The 25,903-nt window shown below is 51.6% G+C and overlaps 1 protein-coding gene across 1 annotated transcript in view; it reads right to left on the bottom strand.

Annotated features, from left to right (window-relative positions):
• Window positions 1–25,903, bottom strand: part of DLGAP2 (DLG associated protein 2) — a 693,677-nt gene that overhangs the window by 7,529 nt on the left and 660,245 nt on the right. Inside the window, 5 exon segments of the mRNA XM_049106698.1 lie at window positions 2,486–2,638; window positions 7,140–7,231; window positions 16,253–16,662; window positions 18,194–18,279; window positions 24,925–24,966. Coding sequence (XP_048962655.1) covers window positions 2,486–2,638; window positions 7,140–7,231; window positions 16,253–16,662; window positions 18,194–18,279; window positions 24,925–24,966 — 783 coding nt within the window.

Below are 25,903 nucleotides of genomic sequence, written 5' to 3'. Positions count from 1 at the left end.
GGAGCACAACCGGGGCCTCGGGTCCCAGGACCCCAGAGTCACGACCTGAGCCGAAGGCTGACTGAGCCACTCAGGTGCCCCTTGGATGACGTTCTTAAATAAGTTGAGAAAACAGGTATGTGCCTTTTCTAGAAAGCTCCATTCCATAGTTCTGCAGCAGATGCAATATGCGGTGCTTGTTATTGTTCTGGAGGAAAGTCTGTGTCCCAAACCGCACTGCATTATTTACGTGTGTCCTTCCCAGCAGAGGGTGACCGAGCCGTACACAGCTGATCACCCTCTCCCAGGAAAGGGTGCCCAGCATAAGGCCCAGAACCCCTTCCTTTTCTAAGCAGATATTTAGTTTTGGGGGGAACCCCCACCCCGTGTCTTTCTCCCTTCAGCCTCTGCAAAAATCCAAATGGGCCAGACGTGCTGGGACGTTGTGGAGATGGTGCAGCTTGCCATGCAGGGTGGACATGGATGGCAGGAACTCCCTGTGCTGCAATGTTGGATTTGGTAGGAAGATGGTTCTGGTGTTTGACACTTTATTCCCATGGCTTATTTTAAAATGACTTGGACCACAAAAAAAAAAAAAAAAAAAAAAAAAGGGTCAGGGGGTCATCTGGATGGCTCAGTCAGTTGAGTGTCTGACTTTAGATTTGGCCTCAGGTTATGATCTCAGGGTTATGGGATCCAGCCCTGTTTGGGCTCCTCCCTCATAGACTGTGGAGTCCGCTTGGGATTCAGTCTTTTTCTCTCTATTCGCCCCTCTCCCCACTCCTTCCCTCCCTCTCCCTCTTAAAAAAACAAATTAAAAAAATTAAAATGACGTGGACCAGCAGGAATGACTCCTTCCTGACTCTTGGGCAGGCATCTATGACGATGGAGTAATTGGTTTGTTAAAACTTTCAGCTCTTTCAGTTCTTGTGTTAAGCATATGACTGTATCTACCTACTTCTTTTCACTTGGTAGCCTCTGAAGTATGGGGCTGCAGGAGACACACATGAGTAATTCTTGTGGGAATCTCCTATTTCTTTCTTTTTTATTTTTTAAAGATTTTATTTATTCATGATGAGAGAGAGAGAGAGACAGACAGAGAGAGAGAGAGAGAGAGGCAAAGAACATGCAGAGGGAGAAGCAGGCCCCATGCAGGGAGCCCGATGTGGGACTCGATCCCGGGTCTCCGGGATCATGCCCTGGGCTGAAGGTGGTGTTAAACCGCTGAGCCACCCAGGGATCCCCATGAGTCTTCTATTTCAAGGGGCTCTCAGCCTCCAGGCGTCCATCCCGTGGTTGGAGAGGGTCGACCAGGTGGCCCTGCAGATCTACAGCGAGCAGGGGTCGGGAAACACAGGGCACGAGGCCTCCATGTGAAAGAGCCGCTCATGGTCTGCACACTGCATCGTGTGCACCCTCAGCAGGAGGCTGTCTTCAGATAAAGGACCATGGCTTAGGTAGAAGGGCTTGTATTAGTTGTCAGAAAACTAGAAGTGATTATTGCAAATCTTTAGACTAGTTTAGTGAGTTCTATTTTTAGTATTTTATTAGAATAACACTTTCATTGGCAGTCTTTACTTTTGATCCCCTTCACTTCAAATCCAAACCATAAATAGGACTTGCTTATGTACCACCGATGGCTTGCTGACAGCCTATGGCTCCCTAGTCCCCTTTGCCCCGCTGTGTAAGAGGGGATCAGTCGTCTGCAGTGGCGTCTACGGCATCGAGCCCAGACGTCCACCAGGATGGTTGGCGGCACCTTGTGGGGAACAGTGATGATGACAATGATGGCTTCTGTTCCAATTAGCCACATAACAGTTCTCCACCACAGACTAACCCCACTGCCCCAAAGCATGTTGGGTTAATTTCATCATTTTATTTTGATAACGTCTACCTAGAAAATCAGATTATGATTACTTAGATTGTCTTTAAAATGTGTTAGGAAATCAATGTGTTTATTGCTGAATCAGATCTGCCTATTAGCCCTACTAAAGATGACATCTGCGGGATATCGCAGGATCCTGATTAGTGGAAACTTTTAGCCTATTTAAGAGACAAAGCCAAGAGATCTATAGGAAGTTTACATTATCAAGCCGTTCAGTAAAGCTCAAAACGCCTTGTCTGCAACTGGAGATAAGCAACTAAAAAGTTTATCTACATCAGAAGCAGTCTTGGGACCAGATCTCAACCTTTCCCTGTGGAAATCATCTTAGTTTAATCCAACTAAAGGTATGATGATAATTCAGAGGGTTCCCCTACGGGAAATGAGGCTGCAGATCTGCATGTGATGTTTCGCTTGTGTCCGAGAGATACAGCAAGGAAACAAGTGCTATTTGCTACACCTGCGGTGACGGCCCTTCCACCACTGTACACATGTGCATGGATGACAGTTCAATCCTGCCACTAACCTAAGGCCAGGACGCACATCCCAGTGGAGCAGCACTTCCCTGCTGGGAGGGAGCAGGGACCAGGCTGTGGCGAGGAGCTCCCGCGGGGGCAGCCTTACCTGTTTTTCCGGAGACTCCATGATCTTCCAGGCATTGAGCTTCAGCTGCTGCAGCTCATCGAACTTCATGCTGACGTCCTCGATGGAAAGCTGTAGCATGTCCCAGTAGCCTGCCAGGTCCTGGGACGTGGGTCTCGGCATGGCGCTGGGGTCCTGCAAACACAGAAGCACGACTCAGAGCCTGCTCTTTCCTGCACGTGCCTTTCAAGGAGTCGGATTAGGGAGAAGCCTGGCTAATATGAGCTCTGATGCCAATATTCGGGGGGGACCCACACAGATCCAGTACCAGTTTTTTTTTTTTTTAAAGATTTTATTTATTTATTCATGATAGTCACACAGAGAGAGACAGAGAGGCAGAGACACAGGCAGAGGGAGAAGCAGGCTCCATGCACCGGGAGCCCGACGTGGGATTCGATCCCGGGTCTCCAGGATCGCGCCCTGGGCCAAAGGCAGGCGCCAAACCGCTGCGCCACCCAGGGATCCCCCAGTACCAGTTTATACAAGCATTTGCTGACATACTTCACACCCATAAATATGAAAAGCCAACATGCTGCGTGAGCCCAACTCACACAGCGAGACTACTCTACATAAAACTCTAATAGTGGCCACACGTCACCGGACATTCCCCCAAGCCCACAGAATGCACGACACCAAGAGTGACCCTGGTGTAAAGCATGGACTCCTGGTGACCACGACGCGTCCACAAAGGTTCGTTGATTCTAAGTAAAGCACCTTCTGCTGGGGATGCTCATAGTGCTCTGGGGGCGGGGGGCAGAGGCAACGGGAAATCTCGCTATCATCTCGGTTGCGCTGGGAACTAAACTGCTCTAAAACAATAAAACCTATTAAAGAAGATCCATGTAGTATATTCACTCATTTCGTTTTGAAAATGCTTTCATAGCCTTGAGGACGGTGTGAATATCAGTTTCCCAGCGCTGGGCAGTTCCTGAAGCAGTGGGGCAGCTGTGCTCTCTGCCTCCCTGGGCGATCGTTCTGCAGACCGGTGGCCGGACAGGCACACGTGTCTGGTGGCGGTGGCGAGGTTCTGTTTCTGTTTGCTCTCTGACAGATCTTGGCGCTAATTCCAATGGCCAGGGACACTCTACAAATGCACCGTGTGTTTACTTTGCTCCCACGCAGAGTCAAAGGTACACAAGGAATTCATGGACAAGTCCCTGCACGCACAGGGGACACTGCTGGGCCACAAGCCGGCAGCTGGGTGTGTTCATAATTTCTGTGCATGGTCTGCATTTAAAGTTGGGTAGCTTTCCAAGATTGGAGGCACCTGTCCAGCCCTTTCCCACACCACCTGAGGCTGGCAAGCAACCGCGGCCCAGCGGCGCCTCCGTGCCCTAGGCAGGAGTCACCCTCTACCCACCTGGAGGCACATGGCGCTGAGACCCCTGGGTTAAGTGTAAAATGTGCAATTTTCAGCTTACTGGTAGGTTATTCACAGTAGGCACAATGTCCTCTACCTGGGTCTTGGTCCCTCGGGGCGGCTGGAGGGGACCCCACAGAGGGCGGCTTGCGGACAAATGTGTGCTACTCTGCTGGAGGCTGGGCGCCCCGGATCAGGTCCCAGTGTGGATTTGATCTGCGGAGATCCTTGTCCAGGTGGCCGATTTCTGGCTGTGTCCTCACATGGAGGGAGGGGCTGTGGGTGCTGTGGAGTCTCTTTCATAAAGACACTGACCCCATTTGTGGTGGCTGCACCCCAAGGCCTCATCACCACCCAAAGTCAGCACCTCCTAATGCCATCGCACTGGGGGGCAGTGTCTCACACGTGAATTTGGGGGGCACGTTCAGTCCATAGCACATCAGACTGATGGCATTTGTCCCAATCTTGCTGTGTGGACCGGCAGGCAGCCTGTGCAGGTGAGGGCGGGAGGGAGGAGAGCTGCTGCCCCCGCTGCCGCGTCCAGCTGGCTCGTCCGTGGAAGCCCGGGGGGGCATCGGCATCCACAGGGTGACTGGCAGTGGGCTTGCGGGTCCAGCTGGGCTTCCGGGAACAGGTGCTCGCTGGGCCAGGCCGCCCTACCCTGCAGGCAGCACGGTCCACCGGGCGCGGGCTCTTCCCCTCCTGTGAGCCTGAGCTCAGCCCCGGCTTGTGAAGAAAACCAGGACAAACCTGTTGCCGCAGGGCCACGGTCTGGCCGGGACAGAGCAAGACCCAGGACGCACCCCGCGGCCTTCGGGGAGGCGGTGGGCTCCAGGAGGCTTCTCCCATGGAGTCTCTAAGGGCTTGTTGTGTTCCTGTCTCCTGGAAGACGTCCCAGACACAACGAACCTTCTTTCTTGCCGTGGGTTTGGTGGGGAGATGCCTGAATGTGGCTGAAGGAAGCAGCGGGGGGCGCCCTGCGATCTCCGGGGTCAGGGTGCCGGGCTCTGGTCATGTCTTCAAAGAGAAGAGCTAAAGAAGCTTTCCTGGTGAGCTGCAGCCTCCACGGACAGGAGCCTTCACCTGCCTGGGGTGGCTGGGCACAGCCAGGATCTGCCTCCGTGCACGCCCTCTACTCTCTTCTGGGGGAGCTGCTTGCCTCTGTGTCCACTGGACATTCGGGGGTCATGAAATGTTCATCAGCCTGTTTCTAGATGTCAGCAGTGTGCTCGCCTTCCTCCTCCTCCAGCAAAGCAACACGGTGCTCTTTCCCCATGAGAGTCACGTCACCGAGAGTTCACGCGGCTCGCTTCCCGCCATCAGAGGTCCCCGTGACACGGATTCTGGGGCTCCCATGTTCTGGGCCATCGTCCTCAGAAGGGTTGGGAAGCCTGGCCCGGGGCACGCACAGGGTCACGGAGGTCTGAAGGGGACTCTGGGGGGGATGCTGCAAGGCTGGTCAGGGAGCCCCTGGATGCCTACGGCTCGAGGGCAGGTCTTCTTGGCCTTGTCTGCATCCTCATAATGCGATGAATCACCCCTACATCCTTGCCTTGAAGAATCTCTGCTTCGTTCAATCCATTCTAAACATCGGGGAGGGGCTCTGGCTTATTTTCTGGGGTCCTTCCTTTGATTGAAAACTAGCTGGTCCCCTAAATCTCCTCTGGCAGCTAGTAATGCTGCTTGGGACCTTGGACAAAGCCACCCGCCTATGCTCCAGCACCTCTGTCGGCCTGGCCTACCTCAGACACCCACCCTCTCTAGCAACAAATGCTGCAGACTTGGTTTTTTTTTTTTTTTTTTGCTTGTTTATTTGTTTTTTGGTCAAATCCTCGGTAGAAGCCAAGAGAAAATGAAGCAGCCACAACACGTATTTCAAAACTCAAAAAGGATTTTTTAAAGATTAGCATAAAATGCAATCTGACATGTGTAAGAAGCATCAAAAATATTAGGAGGGGTGATTTAAAATCTACTATTAGCTGCTTCTGGCACAGGGGACAGGGACATTTTATAAGCTTGCAGAATGTTTTACATGTCTTTACTGCATGTCGGGTGCTTTAGGTAATGAGTTCCTGAAGACAGTAACTACCTGTGCTTACCCGACTCAGTGTAGCTCGGTACAGAGGTACGTAAAGGCCTAAATCCATTCCCTCAAAGACAGTGATCGAACAGACACAGAGGAGGCGGCAGGGACGTGCTCGCTGAACACGGCGAGCGGGTGCTCCGCAGCCGCATGTTCCTTCCAAGGGACGCCAAACCTTCCTGTTCCCCTTTCCTAAATGTTGCTTATGACTTCATGTCACAGCAGACACAGGGGTCACTTTATACACTTTGTGATGAAATTCAATGGGGTTAACTGGAAAATATTAGAGAAAACGTACTTTTTAACAATCCTAATTAAAAGGGATGAATTGGCAGCTCTCATGGGCTTTGCTCCCTTTGATGTGTAAGAACATTCTGTAAATTCACGTCTCCTTGCAAATTAAAACAGCAAAACAAGACAAAGTGAAATCACCAAGCGCCATCACTACCACGATGCACAGACCTACTTGTATTTTAATGAAATGTTTGCTCTGAAAGAAATCAATCTACCTACGAAATAGCCTATATAGGAATGTGAATACTGCTCAGTTATTTCTACAAATGACATTAAATTGATATTTTCTTTAAAGAAACATGTGTGTACGTGTGTGTGTGTGGGGGGGTCTCTTTCATGAAGACGCAGCAAGTACATATTCGTAAGCGTATCTTTTTTTTTTTTTTTTTTTTTTTTACGTAAGTGTATCTAAACATACACGTGGTTTTTCTTTTTCTTTTGACGTTCAGGACGATCAGAGCCAAGTTTAACGCCAACTGTGTTACCTATTCCTGGTATATGCATTTCACTCCTGGCAATGAAATATGAAGCCCTAATCATTCCACGATCCCTTCTGACTCTCTTTGCCACTGTGAATGTGCTGCTTTGGGCCATGTCATGTCGCGGTCTCCGTCGGTGACATCTGCCCCACGGCTCTTCCTGTCCTGCCTCCCTCCGGAGGCTCCCAGGCAGGTGGACACGCAGCCGGAGGTGCCCCAGGGCTTGGGGGGGCCATCTCCCGTGCCACCTGCTCCCTCTCCCCCAGCACTGCCTCGCCGTGGCCTCTTCACCACCCTGAAGCCCAACCCGGGCAGCACCTTGCCCTCGTCCCTGGTCCGCAAAATCCCAGGTAATGTTCTCAGACCCGAGCGGAGAGAGTGGACACAAGGGAACCGAGGTCCCCCCGAGGATTTGCTCACCATGTTCTGTTGGCACAGCCAGTAAAACTGCTGGAACTTCTGGGACATCAGAAGCTGCGCGCTCCCCACAGCACTCCTGATTTTACCAAGAACTGCAGACAAAACAAAACAAAAAACAGGTTTAAAACTGGGTCCATGGAAAACGAAAAGCAAGAGCGTCACACGAAAGGAGTAAAGTGCAAAAAGCATGAGTTACTCTCCCCCTTTCCTGAAGATGAAAACCTTGAATCTACTGTGCTGGGCACGTCCCCTGACTGAAGTCTGTTCCCGTCTGTCTCATGTTTGATTCTTTTTTTTTTTTTTTTTCATGTCTGATTCTTGAGGGAAATCCAAAGCTGTCCACGTAGTAGCAGCTGTTGGGCTACTGCTCGTCAGTGTTAAGACGAGTGGAGTCTGGAAGATGGTCTATACCGCAGGAGGCTTCTCCTTTTTGGGGCACTGAGGTGGGGAACTCACTGAGGTGAGTGCCCCAAACAGGAGATGCTGCTCAGATGAGCCAGACGATATGGCACAGGCAGGAATAAAAAAGACATTAAGTACTGCTTGCTTCTTATGGGCTCCATGAATGAAGAAGTTAACTCCTAATTTCTAGAAAACCACATTGATCTTGGCTACCTCCCTGGACGCTAGTGAGTAACCTGCTAGGGTGAGCACGCCTCTCCTGGGAGGGCAGGGGCTGCGCAGGGACAGGCCGCAGGTGCGTGGGACCCATCCGCTCCCACCCGCGGCTCCTGCGGCGGTGGCGGTCACCAGTCACCGCCATGGGCCCACTCGCCAGCCCATCCAGCACGGACGTCCACGGGGACGATGTCCTCCCATGCCTGGGAGCCCGCTGCCATGGGCGACAAGTCTCCACGTGACTTCTAAGTTGTAGGACTTTAATCCAACAGCACTTTTTAAAAAAAAATTTTTATTTATTTATGATAGTCACAGAGAGAGGGAGAGGCAGAGACATAGGCAGAGGGAGAAGCAGGCTCCATGCACCGGGAGCCCGACGTGGGATTCGATTCCGGGTCTCCAGGATCACGCCCTGGGCCAAAGGCAGGCGCCAAACCGCTGCGCCACCCAGGGATCCCCAACAGCACTTTGCAATACAAATCAGTAATACGGTTTTGTCAGCGGACAGGACTGCAGAAGCGTAGGGATGAGCATCTCTGCAAGCCAAGCCGTGTGCGTGGGGCCCAGGGGCTGCTGCTGTCCAGGCGCCTCCACGCCTGCCACCTGTCCCCGCTCTCGTGCCTGCCCGGCTGCCCGTGGCGCCATCGTGACTTGGGAAATAGAAGCTTTGGAAGGTCCCGGCTCGTGTGACTCTCAGGCGCCGCAGGGACCCCTCCTGCGCTGCGCCCTGAGCCCGTTCACCCCGCCTGCGGCCGGGCATGCCCCCCGCCGCCCAGAGCCACAGCAGCCGGGCCAGCAGGTCACCGAGGCCCTTGGCCGCCGGTCGCCGTCAGAGCGGAGGCAAGAAGCACCGCGCTCCTGTGCTCACGGGGCCACCCGTGTCGGACACGTCTGGACTCCGGGTTCATCTGAGGAGGGCGGACCAGAGCTCGTGTCCTGGTGGCTCGTCTGGAGGTCCGTCCTGTCCTGTCCTGGTCCCTCAGGAGTGCCCGGGGTTCCCGTGCTGGCCCACGGGGCGCACTCGGCCGAAGCCTGGGCTCTGCCCCCCCTCGACCGGCATGATCCCCAGACCCGAGTGATGTTACCAGGCGGCCTCCAAGCCCAGGACCCGTGAGGCTCACTCGCTGTGCCCAGGCTGCTGAGCCTTTGCCTCGGCCTTGCTCTGGAGGAGCCTCAGAGGCCACAGGGCCCACGGCCTCAGGATCCGAGGGACGAGATGCTAGGAAGCTGCAGGACCGGAGGCCCTGAAATAACCCGTGGGCACGCCCAAGCCACGTGGTGACCTACCGGGGCCTCCACAGGGCAGTGGGGCGAGCACAGCATCTGTTCCCTGAAAGGGGAGCATCTGGCATCATGTGCAACATGTTCGCAAAATGACTGTCTGCAGGACAGGACATTGGACTTAAATGCTTCTTAATTTAATTTCTTTTATTTTCTTGTCTATCAGGAACTCAGATTGCTATTCCCTGGGGTTTTATTATTAACATTTTCACACATACAGAAGATCTGAAAGAAAAGTGTCCACATCACTTAGAATCAGCAATTAACAGTTTGCCACGTGTGCTTGTTTAGTTGCCTGAACCATTTGAAAATAAGCTGTAGCCAGTCCGTCACCTGCCATTATCCCGTGCAGCCATCCAGTCCTTGTCATTCCTAAGGAGCAAATAATTCTCTCATGTATCTAATTCTGCACGGCTCTAGAATATTAAAAAGGACTTTAGCACATGTGACTTTTAATAAAAGTGAATATACATTGGATGACATTGTGGCATCCTTTCAGGCTTGAAAAAATATCTTCATGCATCTTGATACCCGGGCCTGGGTGTGTTCTGCAAATCCATTTCAAGAAGGGCTTTCCCCGCTGAAACCCACCTCTTGGATCTGATTTCCCAGAAGGGAGTGGTGGCCAGGACCCCAGGAGAAGGCTGTGCAGGGGGAGGGGAGGGCCTGGGGCTCAGGACTGAGTGTGCCCTGAGGACAGAGAGGGGGCAGGTGCTGGAACAGAGAGAGGGCAGGTGCAGGGATGGGGGGGGGGAACGGTGCAGGGATGGAGGGGGACAGGTGCAGGGATGGGGGGACAGGTGCAGGGATGGGGGTAGGTGCAGGGATGGGGGGTAGGTGCAGGGATGGAGGGGGCAGGTGCAGGGATGGAGGGGGCAGGCAGGTGCAGGGATGGAGGGGGTAGGTGCAGGGATGGAGGGTGCAGGTGCAGAGATAGAGAGGGGAAAGGTGTATGGATGGAGTGGAGGCAGGTGCAGGGATGGAGGTGGGAAAGGTGCAGGGATAGAGGGGGCAGGTGCAGGGATGGGGGGGCAGGCGCAGGGATGGGGTGGGCAGGTGCAGGGAGGATGGCGGTGGAGCACAGCCAGAGCATCTCCTCAGAGCGGGGAAGGCACTTTATCCTCCACTCACATGTTGATCCCCCAAATGGAACATGTTTCTCTAGCTCTGGTCTCACTGCTGCCCAGTGGAGGAATTATCTTTGTTTCGAAATGCTGAATTTCCACTGTAACCTGGGAGACCAATGGAAGACTTAAAGGGAGTTGGTCCGGTCGGGCCATCGCTGCAGGAATACACAGAAGGGACGGATAAATGTTCTCCTCTGCACTGACAATGTTTCCCTAAATGGGAATTAGAATTCAATCAGTTTTATGCAATTTGAAGTTTCGCCCCCTAATTTTCATATTCTTCTTAAAATGTAGTTCAACAGCCGTATTCTTATAAAGTACTTCGATTTAATCTTTGACACATCATGGGCAATACCCTGGTGTTGATTTAATATAGTGAAGAGTCGTTATAAAGGGTGTAAATTGATTATTGCTCGGGAGAGACAATGAACGTCGAAGAGCAGCTTGCTAAGGGGGGTCCGCAGCTCCAATGCAAGCACCGTCCCGTAATTGCCAAGATTTTGAAGTGGAAAGTTCAATTTATTCTTTTCCACTATACTTCCCTAATGTCATAGTTTAGACACTTTCTTTCAAGAGCTGCAGATAAGGGCTAATGCTCACCAGAATGCAAATTTACAAAGAACCTGATACAATGCTTGCCTTTGACGAACAAAGAAATTTGATTAACTCACTTGCTTTTTTATTTTTCACGCACCTTCTACAATTCCCAATTCTTTCTAAATTCTCTATGAAATGCATTTACACCATGGACGTTTACACCATTCTTTCAGAATCCGAAGTTGATTTTTGTGGAATTCACAGAGTCTGAAATGATCATTGAATATTTACTTCCTGTCTGATCTGTTGGTTCCTCTGCGGCTGACTCTGTGCAGCAAGCGTGGGAAGATCGCTGCTCCACCGACGACCCCCTTCACGGTCTCAGGCGTTACCATTCTCATGTTTATCGAGCACGTGTTTCTGTGTCTGCTCCCGTTTCACGTGGCCGTTTGTTGCGTGGCAGGGGTGGGCCACGCCCATAGGCACCTGCCCATCAGAAGGTGGGGGATGGCGGCTGTCCCCCGTGCCCTACGCTTGGCAGGTCCCCCATGTGCACGTGGCATCCGCTCTGCTCAGGGCGGTCTCCGTTATATTTGCTTCTTCACAGTTTGTCATCTTCTCTGCTGATGCGGGACATCCAGGCAAACTGCAAATACAGGGCAGCTTCTCTCCAGCCCATTGCCTCCCCGTCCCCCTGAGTTCAGGTTGCCCTGAGCCATCTGTGCCTCTTCCCTGCACCCGCTGCACAGTCTATGACCTGGGTGTCGCTCCCTCCAGAAGTCACGGCTGGGAGTGGTAAAGAGGGGCCCTCAGGTGAAGGAAGCACTAGAGACCCCGGTCCCCGCAGCCTCGGGGTCTGTGGTTCTACACATCCGACCAGGTGGGGTCAGGTTATTAGGTCCTTTGGGCACGAGAATCTGCCAACACCTGTCCAAAGACCTCACTGCCGAGTACCTTACATGGTTCATGTCTCTGTGGACCTACTGAAGGAAAACTTCGTGGCTTTGGGACCATTGCTTTTATCTCAGAAAAACGCCCTATTTGTTTTGTTTCACTTTATGCCATTTACCCATCGGGTTTAACATGACTAATAGAAAAATCCCCAAGTGTCAGTATAGCAATGGTTTATAATCCTTCCAGAATGGATCTTTCAATAACCCAACAATAGGAAGCCTGCATGAACAGGACTTAACTTAAACCAGTATTTATTGGGGCTCATGAGAGTTTTTATTAACCGTAGAAGGTTGAATGGGTCTAACTTCATTCAATCGGTTCAGTAAGCTGTGATTTTAAAATTATAATTTTGGGAAGAAATTATTTTATGTGATGGAAATTTTAATATTCGGACCTCGGAGTTCTAGTTTAACAAGCCATTTAACTTAATCTTTAGTCTTTAAAGGTGCCACCACCAATAAACCTATATCTGTTCTTACAGTTAGTGCAAGAATCAGAGGTTATGTTACTTTTTAAAAATTATTAAGAAAACATTGAAACTTGATTAATATCGTGTTAGTTTTAATGCAAAGCATGCAGAAGGATATAATAAATGTTATGTCATTTCTGACCACAAAAAGATCAAGACATCCAGGCAACCTCAGGAAAGAAATCAATAAAATCAGAAAAAGTATCAATTGGATCCATTCTGTTTTCTGCAGCCAAGTCCTCCAGCAATGTGATCATATTAGTTACTAAATAGTACTGGGAAAGCCACCCACCAAACAATATCATTAGCTGGTATCTGCACAACCGGGAGGACACAGGATACTCCCAGCCCCTAAGTGAGGGCAACCAGAGGCCTGGGAAGATTTCAGGTGCTGTGCTTGTATGAGGGTGTGAGCAGGAGCATGAGCATCCTTGCTTACGAGGACTGTCCATGCTTCCACCCTCCCTTCCCTCCCATGTCTCCACTGCAGAGCACTTCAGGCCAGACACCATCGGGGGATAATAAATGCACCTGATACTATCACTGCATTCAAGGAGCTGAAGGTCTCCGATGACGGCGAGGGGCAGAGCTTTGGAGAGACACCGCGGCTGTCCCGTCCTCCGAGGAGCGCACGTCCCCAGGCATGGAGGTGCCGCAGCAAAGGGGCTCCTTCCCACAGGCAGGTAGACGCGCCGTCTGTGCCAAGTGAAGTCTCGAGACGGGGGCTCCTGTCGGTGGGCTTCTTTCCAACACCCTCCGCTCTCGACTCTTCTGCTGCTCAGCTGAGTCCAGCTCCCCAGGAGGCCCAGCACATGCCACCTTCTTACTACCTTCCCCGTGGAAAGCGTCTCACACCTGTGAGTTTCCAGAGCTCCATTCTGCATGTCTCCCACCATACGTGATGTGTTCTGCTTGCTATGAATAGTCCTGTCCTGGTCCCACTGCTCTCGGTCACTGCAATCCATGTCTGCACTGCTGGTCACTCCCCGCCAGCCTATGGTCTATGCGGCGGTGGCAGGCTGACGGCCCGTATCAGTAAATATCCGTTGAATGTTTACATTAATGCGAGAATCCAAGAAGACCCCAAAGTTTTAAAAAAAGGTGTTTAGGGAATTGCTACTGACAGGCAGCAGGAGGTCACTTTCTGCTATAGCTGGCTGAAGAAGAACGTGCTCTCCAGACGTCTCACGTCAGGGCAACTGAAATCTAAATACTGTATTTCCTGAGGGGATGGAATCTTGGGGCTGATCTGGGTCACTGCAGGCCACCAGAGTGAGTTCCATACACGGTACCTTTACGCACCATCCCCAGAGCATTTCTGAGTGCCCCTGGGACAAGGCAGTCACCACCTAGCATGATGAGGCTTCAGCGCCAAAGCCTGAAGATCTTTGGTGTTTAGTCTGAAAAGCAGTTTGCCCCCTTCTCCCTCTTAGTGTCCAGTGGCTAAGTGACGATGACCTACGTCTACATTTTATCAGCTCCGGGATCCTCTCTGGAAACTAAACGGGTGTCCCCCCAGCTATGGGGGTCAGTGGAGCACACGGCCGAGCCTGGGACTCAACATTCCTAAAACAGCAGAAGAAGGTAGTCCACAAGACCACAGGTGGGAAGGAAGCCAGGCAGGGAGCGGGTTTCCAGTAATTTAGTAACTTCGGGCAGCACTGCTTTTGACAGGAGTTGGCCCTGACCTGGCCTCTCGACTCCATCCCGCACTGTGGGATCTGGGGCAAGATATTCACCTCCTTAGGCCTGGGTCTCCTTATCTTTAGGATGGCGACGTGCTCTCTGCGTACCACACCACGGTGAGCACTGAACGAGAGCAAAGAACTCATAAAATTTGGCACGGGATTTGAGCTCAGTACGCGCCGGCTTAGAGATCTCTTCTTCTAAAACAATATCCTTGGAAAATATGAAGGACATCCTACATACGGAAAACTGTGATCCTGCTCTGTGTCACCTTCCAAACACAGCAGCGGCTGGCGTCTCCAGCTGTTGCGCACACAAAGGGAGACCAGCACTTCTCGGATGTGTCCTCAATGGTGTGAACTCAAATGATGACAGGATCAAATTGATCGATGCCTTATGGAGCCAAGACCTGACATCTCCGAGCCTTCCTCCTACCTCCTCCTCGACCGTGTTCTCTGTGAAGCCACAGGAAAGGGGAGCACACCCCGAGTGCCCCCCAGCCCACCCCCCGCAGGTCTGCACCTGCCGACCCTGGGACACAGCCGGGGCTGACCGCCTAACCCTGATTTCGCATCACCTTAGGCAATTTAGTTTTTCTGTGTTTTGTCTTTGTGATAAAAGTTATAATCCCTGTGACCATTAAAACGATTTTGCCAGTCTGAAAAGCATACTGACAAGTGAGAAAACGCTGCAGGAAACGGGTGATTTTTAAATATCAGAACGGTGAGTCACCACCCCACTAAATGTACCCTAAACAGATAATAAATTTGGACAAATGCATGTGGACAGTCTGAGACACCCATCGGCCACAGCCCGCTGGGGAGCAGGTTCAAATTCTTCACCACGGCAATGGCCCCTCCAAACCACTCAGGGTCTAATATCTACCCAGGTAAACAACGTGTGGAATTTGATGATTAAGAGAGAAATGTGGGGAAAGATAATTAGTAATTTAAAGGCAATCTCTCTCTTCATAGGTTAGCACCGTAAGTCCTAACAGCTAGAGAGCAACACACCAATTAGTTTCCTAATTTATGGATCCTGCAGCCTTTTACTCCGTAAGCTATGTAAAGCCCATGTAAACTCATCTCTGTGTTTCCATTTGTAGGATGACTGACACGTTGTTCTATCACAGCAGCCATCTCGACACATAATGTCAGGGCACAATTCCCAAGGATGTCACCTATCCTCTTGAAATGGATAATTTAGGGGCATCTTGGGGGCTCAGCGGTTGAGCGTCTGCCTTTGGCTCAGGGCGTGACCCCGGGGTCCCAGGATCGAGTCCCGCATCGGGCTCCCTGCATGGAGCCTGCTTCTCCCTCTACCTGTGTCTCTGCCTCTCTCTGGGTCTCTCATGAATAAATAGATGAAATCTTAAAAAAAAAAAAAAAAGAAATGGAGAATTCATAGCAACCTAGCAAATATACAAAGGAATTCACAGAAAAAAAGAAAAAATACTTTAAAGGGAGCAAGATCTGTCAGGTCAAGACATTCAGAAATGCCTCTGTGAAATCACATTTTGGTAAAAAAAAAAATGTTAGTTCTAAGTACGTTGCAATTACTCTTGTATTCCTGGTTGATATACAAAGACAGGTGGTATCTATTTAGAAATCACACACAGCGATTCACCAAGGAGTCTGACAATCCTCAAGACAGGATTCCTCAGGTCAACGGAGGCAGGTGGAGAGGGAGGGATGTCGTCCCTTTCTGCACAGAGAGGCAGGGACCCCCAGAGCCAGACGCGCTGTAGCAGATCTGCCCTGTGGGCCCCAGGTTGGGGCATCACAGGGATTCCCGCTCAGCACGGGGCCGGGAGGGCCGGAGCAATCTCTGCTCATCTCCAACCTCTCCCTGGCATAAAGCCAACTCAGGGGCACCTGGGTGGGTCCGTCAGGTAAGTCCAACTCTTGGTTTGGGCTCAGGTTGTGATCCCAGGGTCCTGGGATTGAGCCCCCTAGTGGGCTCCCTGCTCAGTGTGGAGTCTGCTTCTCCCTCTCCCTCTGCTCCTCCCCAGCTCACATAGGCCCTCTCTCGAATCAATAAATCAATCAATCTTTAAAAAAATAAAACCAACTCAATTCCTTGTACACATGGGACAGTAAAGGTTCTAGAAACCCGTGGAAACACTCCACGTCAAGTCACTGCCAGAATTCAGGAGAATGGGTACGTGGGGAGAGGTACAGGACCCACCGAGCCACAGTCAGCGCCTGTCAGGCTCATGAGCTAATAAACCCCCAAAGGATCCCTGTGGACGCTTTGGCAGTTGCTTTTCTGTTCACTTACTTATCTGTTTTCTGGGAGTTGAGTGGGATGCGGTGGGAAGCACGTTTGTTTTAATCAACCCAAGAATCAGAGGTGGCTTCTCCCACTCACACTGCCATTTGCCCGTTTGCTCTACTGACCCAGGACCCGTGTCATACGCCGAGGGGAGGCTGTGCTCTTACTTTCCTCTGAGAGGTCATTCTCCTCTGCCTCTCGCTCCATGTCCTTACACCAGCCTTCCATCCTCTTCGTCTCTGTGTGCAGCAGCTTCACAAACCACGAGCCATCCCTCCGGCACGGGGACATCCTGCCGGTTTCCGCTGTCTCCATGGACGGCTCCAGCCAGGGGTCTGCAGGGGGCAGGGTGGCAGTGTCCACGGGGGTCCTGTAGTCTTCTCTGTAACTGAAGAGCCCCTGGGTCCGAACAGTTCTTACTGCCCCGTACTGGGTGGGCGTGCTGGGCTCCGAGTGCCGCTGGAAGGAGGGACCAAACTGCAGCCCTTTGTCCTCGGTGCTCACGGGGAAGCCCTCCAGCTCCAGGTCTGCTTGCACGGCGGCTGTCACGCTGTTTGAACGCTTGAAACGTCCGTGTCTGCGGAGGAGAGACGGAAAAGGAATGGAACTTTCTGAGCTGACTTTGTGCAGCAAACCCTCCCCGAGCTCACACGCGATACTCCTGCGCTGCCCCAAACAAATAACTCAAGGGAAAGAGGAAACTTTTCATCTTTTTACTACAATTTTGGTGTTTCAGCCATGAAAGAACATTGGGTTTTGCAAATGATTAACCTCTGACATCTACCTAAGTCTCAAGGCCTAAAAAATGCCCACTTAACCTCAAGCGCATCGCAGGAGGCCGTAGGGGTGACGTACTCCAGGAAACCCCTGCCTCGCACAGTTACTGCCCTTTACAAATACACTGCAAGTTCACAAAACTTCCCTGTGTTGCATCCAGGTAACAGGAAGGCTGTGTTGCTCCTTTTATGTAAATGGCTTCCGTACCCTACTGAGTTTCAGTGACACATTTCAGGGCATGAGTCTCTTCTCCTATTGGAATAACTTCATATCATCCCCATTAAGTCTCTTGTGCAAAATAAGGAATCCAAATTCCAGCTTTAGCAGGTGTTTTAAAAACATTTCCATCCCGTGTATTGGAAGGCCACCCGTTCCCACACAGTTACTGAAGTGATGGGCAGGAAAAGGCTTATAATTGGAGTCCGGATATCACTGGGTGAGAACTGTATGTGTGGGGTGGGGGCGGGGGCATCCAAATGAACCTGAAGTATACATTTTGGCTTCTCACCAACTGAACCCTCATCTGGCAACAGCTGTGTGTGCAGCTGGTTAATGAGTCTGCCACTTAGTGTCTTTGCTGGAGGCAAGGAAAGGGAGAAGAAGCTGGTGATGGTGACGGAGGCCAGCAAGCCCAGGTCCCCATGCAGAAGCCGTCTGCATCCTAAGTGGTCTACAGGGAACCTGGGAAGCCATTAGTTTCTGGTCTGAATTTCTCTGCAATCAAAATCTTTATTGGCTGGGTCCTAAAACCCTCCACGATGAGCTATGTCACCCGGGGCTTTGCCAACTAGACACTAACTGAAGTTGCAGATGTAACGGTGCTCTCATTAAAATTAGTTATTTATGAAATTTACAAGATATATCTTTTAAATATAAAATAATCACCCTGTCCTTGTGACAAAGGTAACATTACTGTAATAGGCACCCCTGTATGTTTTGGTTTGAAATCATGCTGTAGCTAAGGTTTTCACTTTCTTTCTTCTCTTTCATTCACTTTTAACATCATCAGGTAAGGAGACTCATCTGATTCACCCTCAAGCCCATCTGTTCCTCCTTTGGATGAAGAACTTTGGCTTTCAGGGCTGTCAGCAACTCTGCTTTCATAAGTGGTAAATTATGTTGGAAATAATTATTCCCCTGCTTCTTGCAAAAACAAGACGCAGGTGGATGTTAATTCATAATTGTACGATAAGTTGAAAAGTATAAATATATGACCCTGTTTCCACAAGACATGAATTATTGATGGTCAGCATGATCTAGATATTTGCAATCAGGTTCTAACGGATCGCTCCTGCTTGGGAACATTGTCTATTTTGAAGGGGCTGAGTTACCGCTTCTCGTCTTCCACTTGGATGCCAACAGAGTGGTATTCCCGCAAGCCTCGGCTCTCTGTGTCAGAATCTGTGGCTGTTTCCACCTAATGCAACACAGAACATCTTATTTTAGAACTGAGACACGGGATCTGGGCAAGGGGCTATTTGTGTGTGTGTGTGTGTGTGTGTGTGTTCATTAGCTGTAATTCATTATGCATTTAATTAATCCAGAGATGCACTTGACCCAGTAAAATCACAAAAAGAGGGAAATGCATTCATATTGGTGTAATTACATTGCTACTGTGTTCCATCAAAATTTACATAACTACTTGAACTCGGCATTGCACTCTGATCTCTTAAATGTATGCAAATAAAACTGCTTAGTTCAGCTAATGCAAAAAATAGTCTTTGTTGGATTGCATTATTATAGGACTTAAAAGCTCTTATCACACCCTACAGTGAAGGAAGTAAATATAGCACGAGCCAGATAGAGCTAACACAACAAATAAGCAATTTAGTAGAATTATACTGATGGCTGCAGCCCACGTACAGAAACACACAGAAAGGGAGTCCAGCGTTTACTGGGAACACTGAGGCAATCTCTCCTCCGTACTACACACAGGCGTCTTACACCTGCAAACGGGACTGCCCAGCAAGGCCCTGCCCGAACAGAACAGAAACTGTGTATTGGAATCCATCTCATGGGTCTATTTGCCAAAATGTCTCCCAAACCCACCAAGTGCTTTAGGACCCTTAGGAGGGTGGAGCCCACATGAGGGAACACTGGTACAGGTCATTTTCTAAAAAAAACAAAAAACAAAAAACAAACCCAACAAAACAAAACAAAACAAAACAAAACAAAACAAAAAAACAAACTCTCAGCACACACACAAAAATCTGTGAAACCAAAGGTTAATTAATCATGAATATTGTCCTGGCTACTCCAATGTCCCTTTCTTTTTTTCCCCGGAAAATATTACCTACTGTATCAGTGGGCCTTTGACTCCAATCTGAAATGTCATAACTAAGTTGTAAAACACATCTTCTCTTAAAAATGTTAATGATTGCCACAAGGGTATGATTCAAAGCATTCAACAAATAATTATAGGATACTCTCTTCTGTGACTTACGAGAGACTGAGATTGTAATTTGCGGTTGCCCTGTGGCCAAGCTCATGCCACTGAGGCCGGACTCAATTTGCAGCAAAGAGAAATAATGCACCAGGCACTGTGCTGAGAGCCTAATAAGCATTACTGCATGTAGTGTCCACGATACCCCTGCTGTTATCTCCTGCCACACAAAACAGCTGAGGAATCCGAGAAGGTGAGTAACTTGTCCAGGGGTGCACAGCCCACTGGGGACAGAACGAGGATTTACACCTGAATCTGATGCACCGTGCTCTGTACTGAAGCCATTTGGCCAGGATAAGTAGAGCTGCGTGAAGATGCTGGTGACTTATTGAGCCTGGGAGCGTGGCCGGGCACACCCCCTTTCCGACTGGATTAATCCTGCACACGTGCAGAGATCACACCTCCTTGGTGTTCGTGGTTTGACATCTGGGAGAGGACACGGGGTGACCACAGGAAGAGGGACATTTTTGCTTCAAGATCCTAACCTTGCTGCTGTCTCTATAGGGGGTCATGGCTTTGACAGGCTTCACCCTCCTAGACACGAAGATTATTACTATTTTACACAAAAGGATTACAATAAAAATTAACACATTTAAAATGTGCCATGTCAGAGTGAGCAGAGCTGCCTTGTGTTTGAACTGCTTGCTATTCCATTTTGTGAACATAAACTGGTTTAGCCAGTTTTCGGGATGCCTGGGTGGCTCAGGGTTTGAACATCTGCCTTTGGCTCAGGGTGTGACCCTGGGGCCCCGGGATCAAGTACCCCATCAGGCTCCCTGCATGGAGTCTGCTTCTCCCTCTGCCTGTGTCTCTGCCTCTCTCTGTGTCTCTCATGAATAAATACATAACATCTTAAAAAAAAAAACAGTCTTCAATGGAGGGATAATTTGGTTATTTCTACTTTTCTGCCACAATTAATGCTGCTGCTACAGATACACGTCTGTGCCTGTGTGCATGCACAGTTGGGAACATACTCAGAGTGTATGTGATTTCTGGGTCAGAGGTATTATTATGCTTTACAATTTTGGTATATGTTGTCGAATTTGACAGATATGTGTAATAGGGGAGATCAGTGCATACGTATACTGTTAGAAAGATTTTTGTAATGGAAAGAGCACTGGTTTTTATCATTGAAATGTTCAGAATATTTGTCATATTCCACGTTCAGGATTCTAGTCTAAGGAAATGACCTCAGATCCTGACAAATGTGTGAGGTGTTCGTCATAGTGTGTTTATAACGTGAAACATGGCAGGGAGTGAAGCAGGACAGCACAAGCATAGGGTGAATTAGGGTTTGCTCATGACACAGGACACCACATGGTTACAAAGATGATGATTATAAGGGCTTGACACGGAAGATGCAGATGGTCCAATGTACACTGGCAGGTGCCACGTATGCACACATGAAACACGCATGGATTCACAGCCATCTACACACAGTACACAAGTGAATAAAACACACAATCAGAAACAGGACGTTTGCTCCTTTTGCCCAGCCTAGAATTCTAGAATTCTCTTTTGTTCCCAGGGAAGGAGGAGGGCATAGCTTTGGAACCAGATTCTGCTACAAGCTGGCCACACAACTCTCAGGGAGTCTCTTAAATTTTGTTGAGTCTTTTCTTCCTAATCTCAAAAATGAAGGGATGTCGGACACTTCATTTGATGTTAAACTCTGCAGGAAGCTGGACTCACATAAGCTTGTCCACAGCAAGGTCGAATGCTCTGTCCTGTCGCCTCAACTGTTCACACTGTCAGGTGCATAATGACATGGATACCGAATGTGAGGGGTTTCAGAGTTATCGGGGTTGCCATATGAAAATTCTCTAAGAAAAAAAATGACATTATCTCTGTTTTCAGGAGGTAAAGGCTGCGCAGGATGATAAAATCATATATGGCCTGAATGAGCTAAATACTTAATAATTCCAAAAATTCCGGGAGTAGAGACCCTATTAAAATGTGTGGGAAATATCAGAAAGGGAGACAGAACATAAAGACTCCTAACTCTGGGAAACGAACTAGGGGTGGTGGAAGGGGTGGTGGGCGGGGGGTGGGGGTGAGTGGGTGACGGGCACTGAGGGGGGCACTTGACGGGATGAGCACTGGGTGTTATTCTGTATGTTGGTAAATTGAACACCAATAAAAAAATAATTTATTAAAAAAATAGAAGAAAAAGCAAACTCAGGACAAAGACAAGGAATTTCTGCTTTGCACAGCGGACAGGAATCTCTTCCCAAGAGGAAATTCTGGATGAAAAGTCAAGGGATCTTAAAGGTTCTGAGAAATGCAGGCATATATTCATTTTTACAAGACCCGCCACGTTCTAGGCATTGAGAAGGAAGACGTACTAAGAGAATCACTTATGCTAAGTGGGCTCTTTATGAAGCAAGTGCTGCATCTGCGGGGCCCCCTGAGGAAGGGCACAGATGGCTGCGCAGTCACTGCCGTGAGCGGAGGGCAGTGCCGCAGAAGGGATTCCGGGGGCTGCGGAGCCGGGAGCCCCGCACCAGCTCCCCTGTGAGGCTGTCGGAGGACCGCAGGCTGAGCCACTCGCCGTGACCACCGGCGGGAAGGGGGACTTTTCTAAACATGGTCTGTTTAAGAAACATGGAGCTTGGTGTGGCTGCTGTGTGTGACTGTGCGCATGAGCACATGTATGAGTAAATGTGTGAGTGTGCACACGTGTGTGACTGCATGTGTGTTCACATGTGTGACTGTGACGTGTGTGGATGACTGGATGTGCATGAGCAGGCACACAGAGGCGCACATCCATGCATGCACATGTGACTTGCATGTGTGTGCACATATGAGTAAACATGCGAGTGCACGCCTGTGACTGCATGCACCAGGGCAGTGTGTATATGCATGTGTACACATTAATGTGTGCACATGTGTCTGTATGTGTATTCACGTGTGAGCATGCAGATGTATGCATGTGCATGACTGAGTGTGCATGAGCAGACACATAGGTGAGTGTATGCATGCACACATGTGAGTGTGCACACAAGTGCATGTGTGTGAGCACATGTGTGAGCATGTACTTGTGTGAGCAATGGCACCCTTGTCAGTTGTACACACACGTGTACCCATGTGAGCACGGTTGGCCATGTGTGTGGGTATGAGAACATGTGAATGTGCACGTGTGCATGTATGATTGTGTACACATGTGTGCACATGTGAGTGGCTTGCATGCATCTGTATGAGCGTGCACACAGTGTACACTCATGTGTACATGAGTACATGTGTACATGTGCGCAGGCGTGAGCACACAGGTGTGCACGTATGTGGGTGCCAAGTGTGCATGCATGTGTGTGCAGACCTGTAAGCATGAGTGCACAGGAGTGTGTGCATGAGTGTAAGCGTGCAGGCACACGTGATGGAACTGGATAGGAGGCAGCCCCTGTGTGCCCTGTTCTCTGTCCCCTGCCTGGTAGGACTCAGGAGGAAAAGCTGATCAGCTGTGGCCTGGGCTCTGCTGCCCCGGGACCGAGAGCGGCACCCGGCCCAGGAGCCACAACCACGGACGGGCTGCGACGCTGGTGGCCGGGCTTCGCTGAGTCCATGTCGCTTCTGCTTTGCCTCCAGAGCTCGCCGGCAGCGGGGCAGATGCATGCTCAGCTGCCCGTGGGCCAGGTCTCCCTCGGGGACCCGCTGGAAGTCCAAGAGTGGGACGTGATGTGCCAGCCGCGCTGTGGAGACAGCGATGCTGCAGGGCACCGGCCCTTCGGGAGCAGGTGGTGGAGGCTCGCCCACGCCGAGAGCTCTGCCGGAGGAGCGGGATCTGCGCCAGAAGGCAAACCCATGCCGGCTCGGCCCGACACGTGAGCCGGGCGGGGAGGGGCCGCGTCGGGCGCTGCGGTCATGCCCACAACCCGGCGACTTGAGAGCAGCGAAGGCTCCCACTGCAAAGGCGGGCAGCAGAGGCAGGAGGCCTGAGCAATGCCTGCGTGCCACGCCAAACTGCCGTGTCTGGGATTGGGAGACACTTCCAAGGGACCTGACACACACAGACACACACAGGACAGCAGAGACCGTGCGGGGAACACGGGCCACAGGTGTGCACGGAAGAGGAGCAGAAAGAGGCTGGTGTCCCCACGAACAAGGACAAGCAATGCGGCTGCCCGTGAGGAGGTCCTGCAGGTGCACCCCCAGACCCACAGAAACGGGCGGGACACGCCGCCTCGCCCCTCTGCTGCCTGCACGCCGCGTGGGCTCCCGTGTCCCTGGTGGTGGCGGCTTGGGAGAGCAGGCCGGGCAGGGTCGCCCCCCAGTGAGGGGCTGAGTGTGTAGGATGCGAGCCGCCCGTCCCTATAAGCGACAGGACACACAGACTGGGGGCGTGTTGCTTCTCACCGCCGGGTCCTGGGGTGGGCGCCGCGCTGACCCTCCCTCCCTCCCCCCTGCTTCTGTTCTGGTGGCGACACATGGCTGTGACCTTGTAGGCAAGTCACTAACCCTGAGCCTCAGTTCCTCCATCGAGAACTTGGATAACCACTGACCCCTAGGGTTATGATGAGGCTAGAACGAGCACGTGCTGGTGAGCCAGGGCTGCGGCCAGCTGTATCACGGTGCCCTTGGGGGGCCCGGCGGGGGGTGTGTGTCGCTCCTGCGGCTGCACTGGCCCCCTCGCTCTGTTCCTTTGGCTTGGCCCCCTAAACTCCACCATATTTCACTTGTTTGACTTGTGTTCATCCTAATCCTGAGTGTCTCTGACAACGTTACAAGCTCATGTGAGATGGTGCATTTTCCTCACTGCCACAAAGACAGCTGGACCCTTCACACACGTGCACGCACATGGGTTTTCACGACCACTCAGCCATTGTCTCCCGTGCACCCACTTATCCAACATGTACCGAGCACTCGCTATGTGCCAGGCACTCTGCTAGGCGCTGGGTTGTGAAGAGGCGGACAGGCAGCCAGGTCTTCAGGGACACACGGTTGGGGAGCAGAGCCAGGAACGGCTTCTTGGGGGGTCATGGTGTGAACTGCAGGGAGTGGCGGGCAGGGGGGGAAGGACATCCTTGCAGGGGAGAAGCGTGGCTGCTAGAAGCAGAAAGGGCCGTGGGGGCTTTGGAGGGTGAAGTGGAGGCAGGAGGGGTGACACCCCCTACCAGCCAGATGACCTAGTGCTACGGGCCTGCTCTTCAGATACACTGGAAGCAGACACTCCCGGCCTCAGCCCTGGCTGGCTGGGCAGCCAGGAGGAAGCCTGTGAAGGTGGCAGGTGGCAGGTGAGAAGGCCAGAGGGTGCGTGAGCACCGCGAATTAACTTGCATATCTCGCACGTCTTCTCTGGAGACGTGACTCTGGAGCCAGAATGAACCGCTGGGAGCCCCGGCGTCCCACGTACAGGGACCAGTTCTAAGGCCCCTGCAAGTCTGGGGGCTGCAGCAAGTGGCTTGCCTATTTTGAGCCCCGTCCTCGTCCTCGTCGAAACAGGGCTGATTACGCATCCCGGGGATGCGAGGGTTCCCTGCAGTACTGTGGGAGCACCTAGCACAGTGCCTGGCATATAGAATCAGGACAGAGAGAGGGACAGAGCAGTTGTATGAATAATCCAAAAAAGGGAGATAAAATAAAAATTCATGCGTACTTGGCTTTGGAGTATATGGTGGTACTTACATCTGACCTTGGGTATGGCTGATGCTCTGGGAATTCAGAATCCTAAACAAAACAACGAAGCCACAGTGTGGAGACCTGGTTCAGAGGACCTAGGCAAGCGGGCATTCGCCCCCGCCTGCGCTCCCGGGTCCCCAGGGTGCCCCAGCCGTCATGCCCCTCACGCCAGGGCCAAGCGCGAGGCTCTCGGGCAGAGCTCCGCTCACCCGCCTCCCTGGCCACGAAGCCTTGTGATTTTAGAGCTCGCGGCCGGACACAGGCTGAGTGGAGGGGTGACGGGAAGCAGGAGGGCCAGCTCACACAGGATGCCGGAGGACGCTGCCTCCCTGTGCCAGGAGGATCTCTCGGGGAGTGTCTCCAAGGCAAGCTACCGTGAGGCGCCCACGTGCGGTCCTGGGGCTGGGATGCAGGCCAGGCCCCTGTGTCCTCTGCAGCACCTCCCAGCTCCTGAGCCCTGGGGTCGGCTGTGCCGGGTGCGGGGAGGAGCTGACCCCCGCCCAGGCACCTCAGAGAGCAGTCTGGGGCGGAGCCGGGGCGGGGAGGGGCGGTGGTCAGCCCTCGGTGGTCTGAAGCCATGGACCCGGCCCTGCCTCCACCACTGAACACCCAGAGCGCTCTGTGGCCGGCGAAGTGCCTTCCGGCCGCCCCGGGCCAGCTGTGAGCATGCCTCAGTTTTGCACCAAAGAGGCCTTTTTAACTTTTACTGCTGCATTCCCAATGCCCTTTCCCCCACTCAGCTGTTGGGTGCCATGCTGAGAGGGTTTCCAAAAACTAGGTTTTAGAAAAAAAGCCCATCTCTCCAAAGGGTCAAAACAGGCTGTCTCCACACTGTGTAAGCAGCAGGTGACCCCTAGAACGTGCCCCAGGGGTGGGGGCGTGGGTGGCAGGGGCAGGGGTGAGTGAGAGGGACCCGAGATCCCTGGGATCCCCCGGCTGCGGACCTGCGGGCTGACAAGGCAGCGGAGCCCCGCCCCTGCACCTC

Source organism: Canis lupus, chromosome 37, assembly GCF_003254725.2.
Source record: "Canis lupus dingo isolate Sandy chromosome 37, ASM325472v2, whole genome shotgun sequence".
Lineage (NCBI taxonomy): Eukaryota > Metazoa > Chordata > Mammalia > Carnivora > Canidae > Canis > Canis lupus.
The sequence above is the reverse complement of the archived record's forward strand: the minus strand, read 5'-3'. Positions and strand labels throughout refer to the sequence as shown.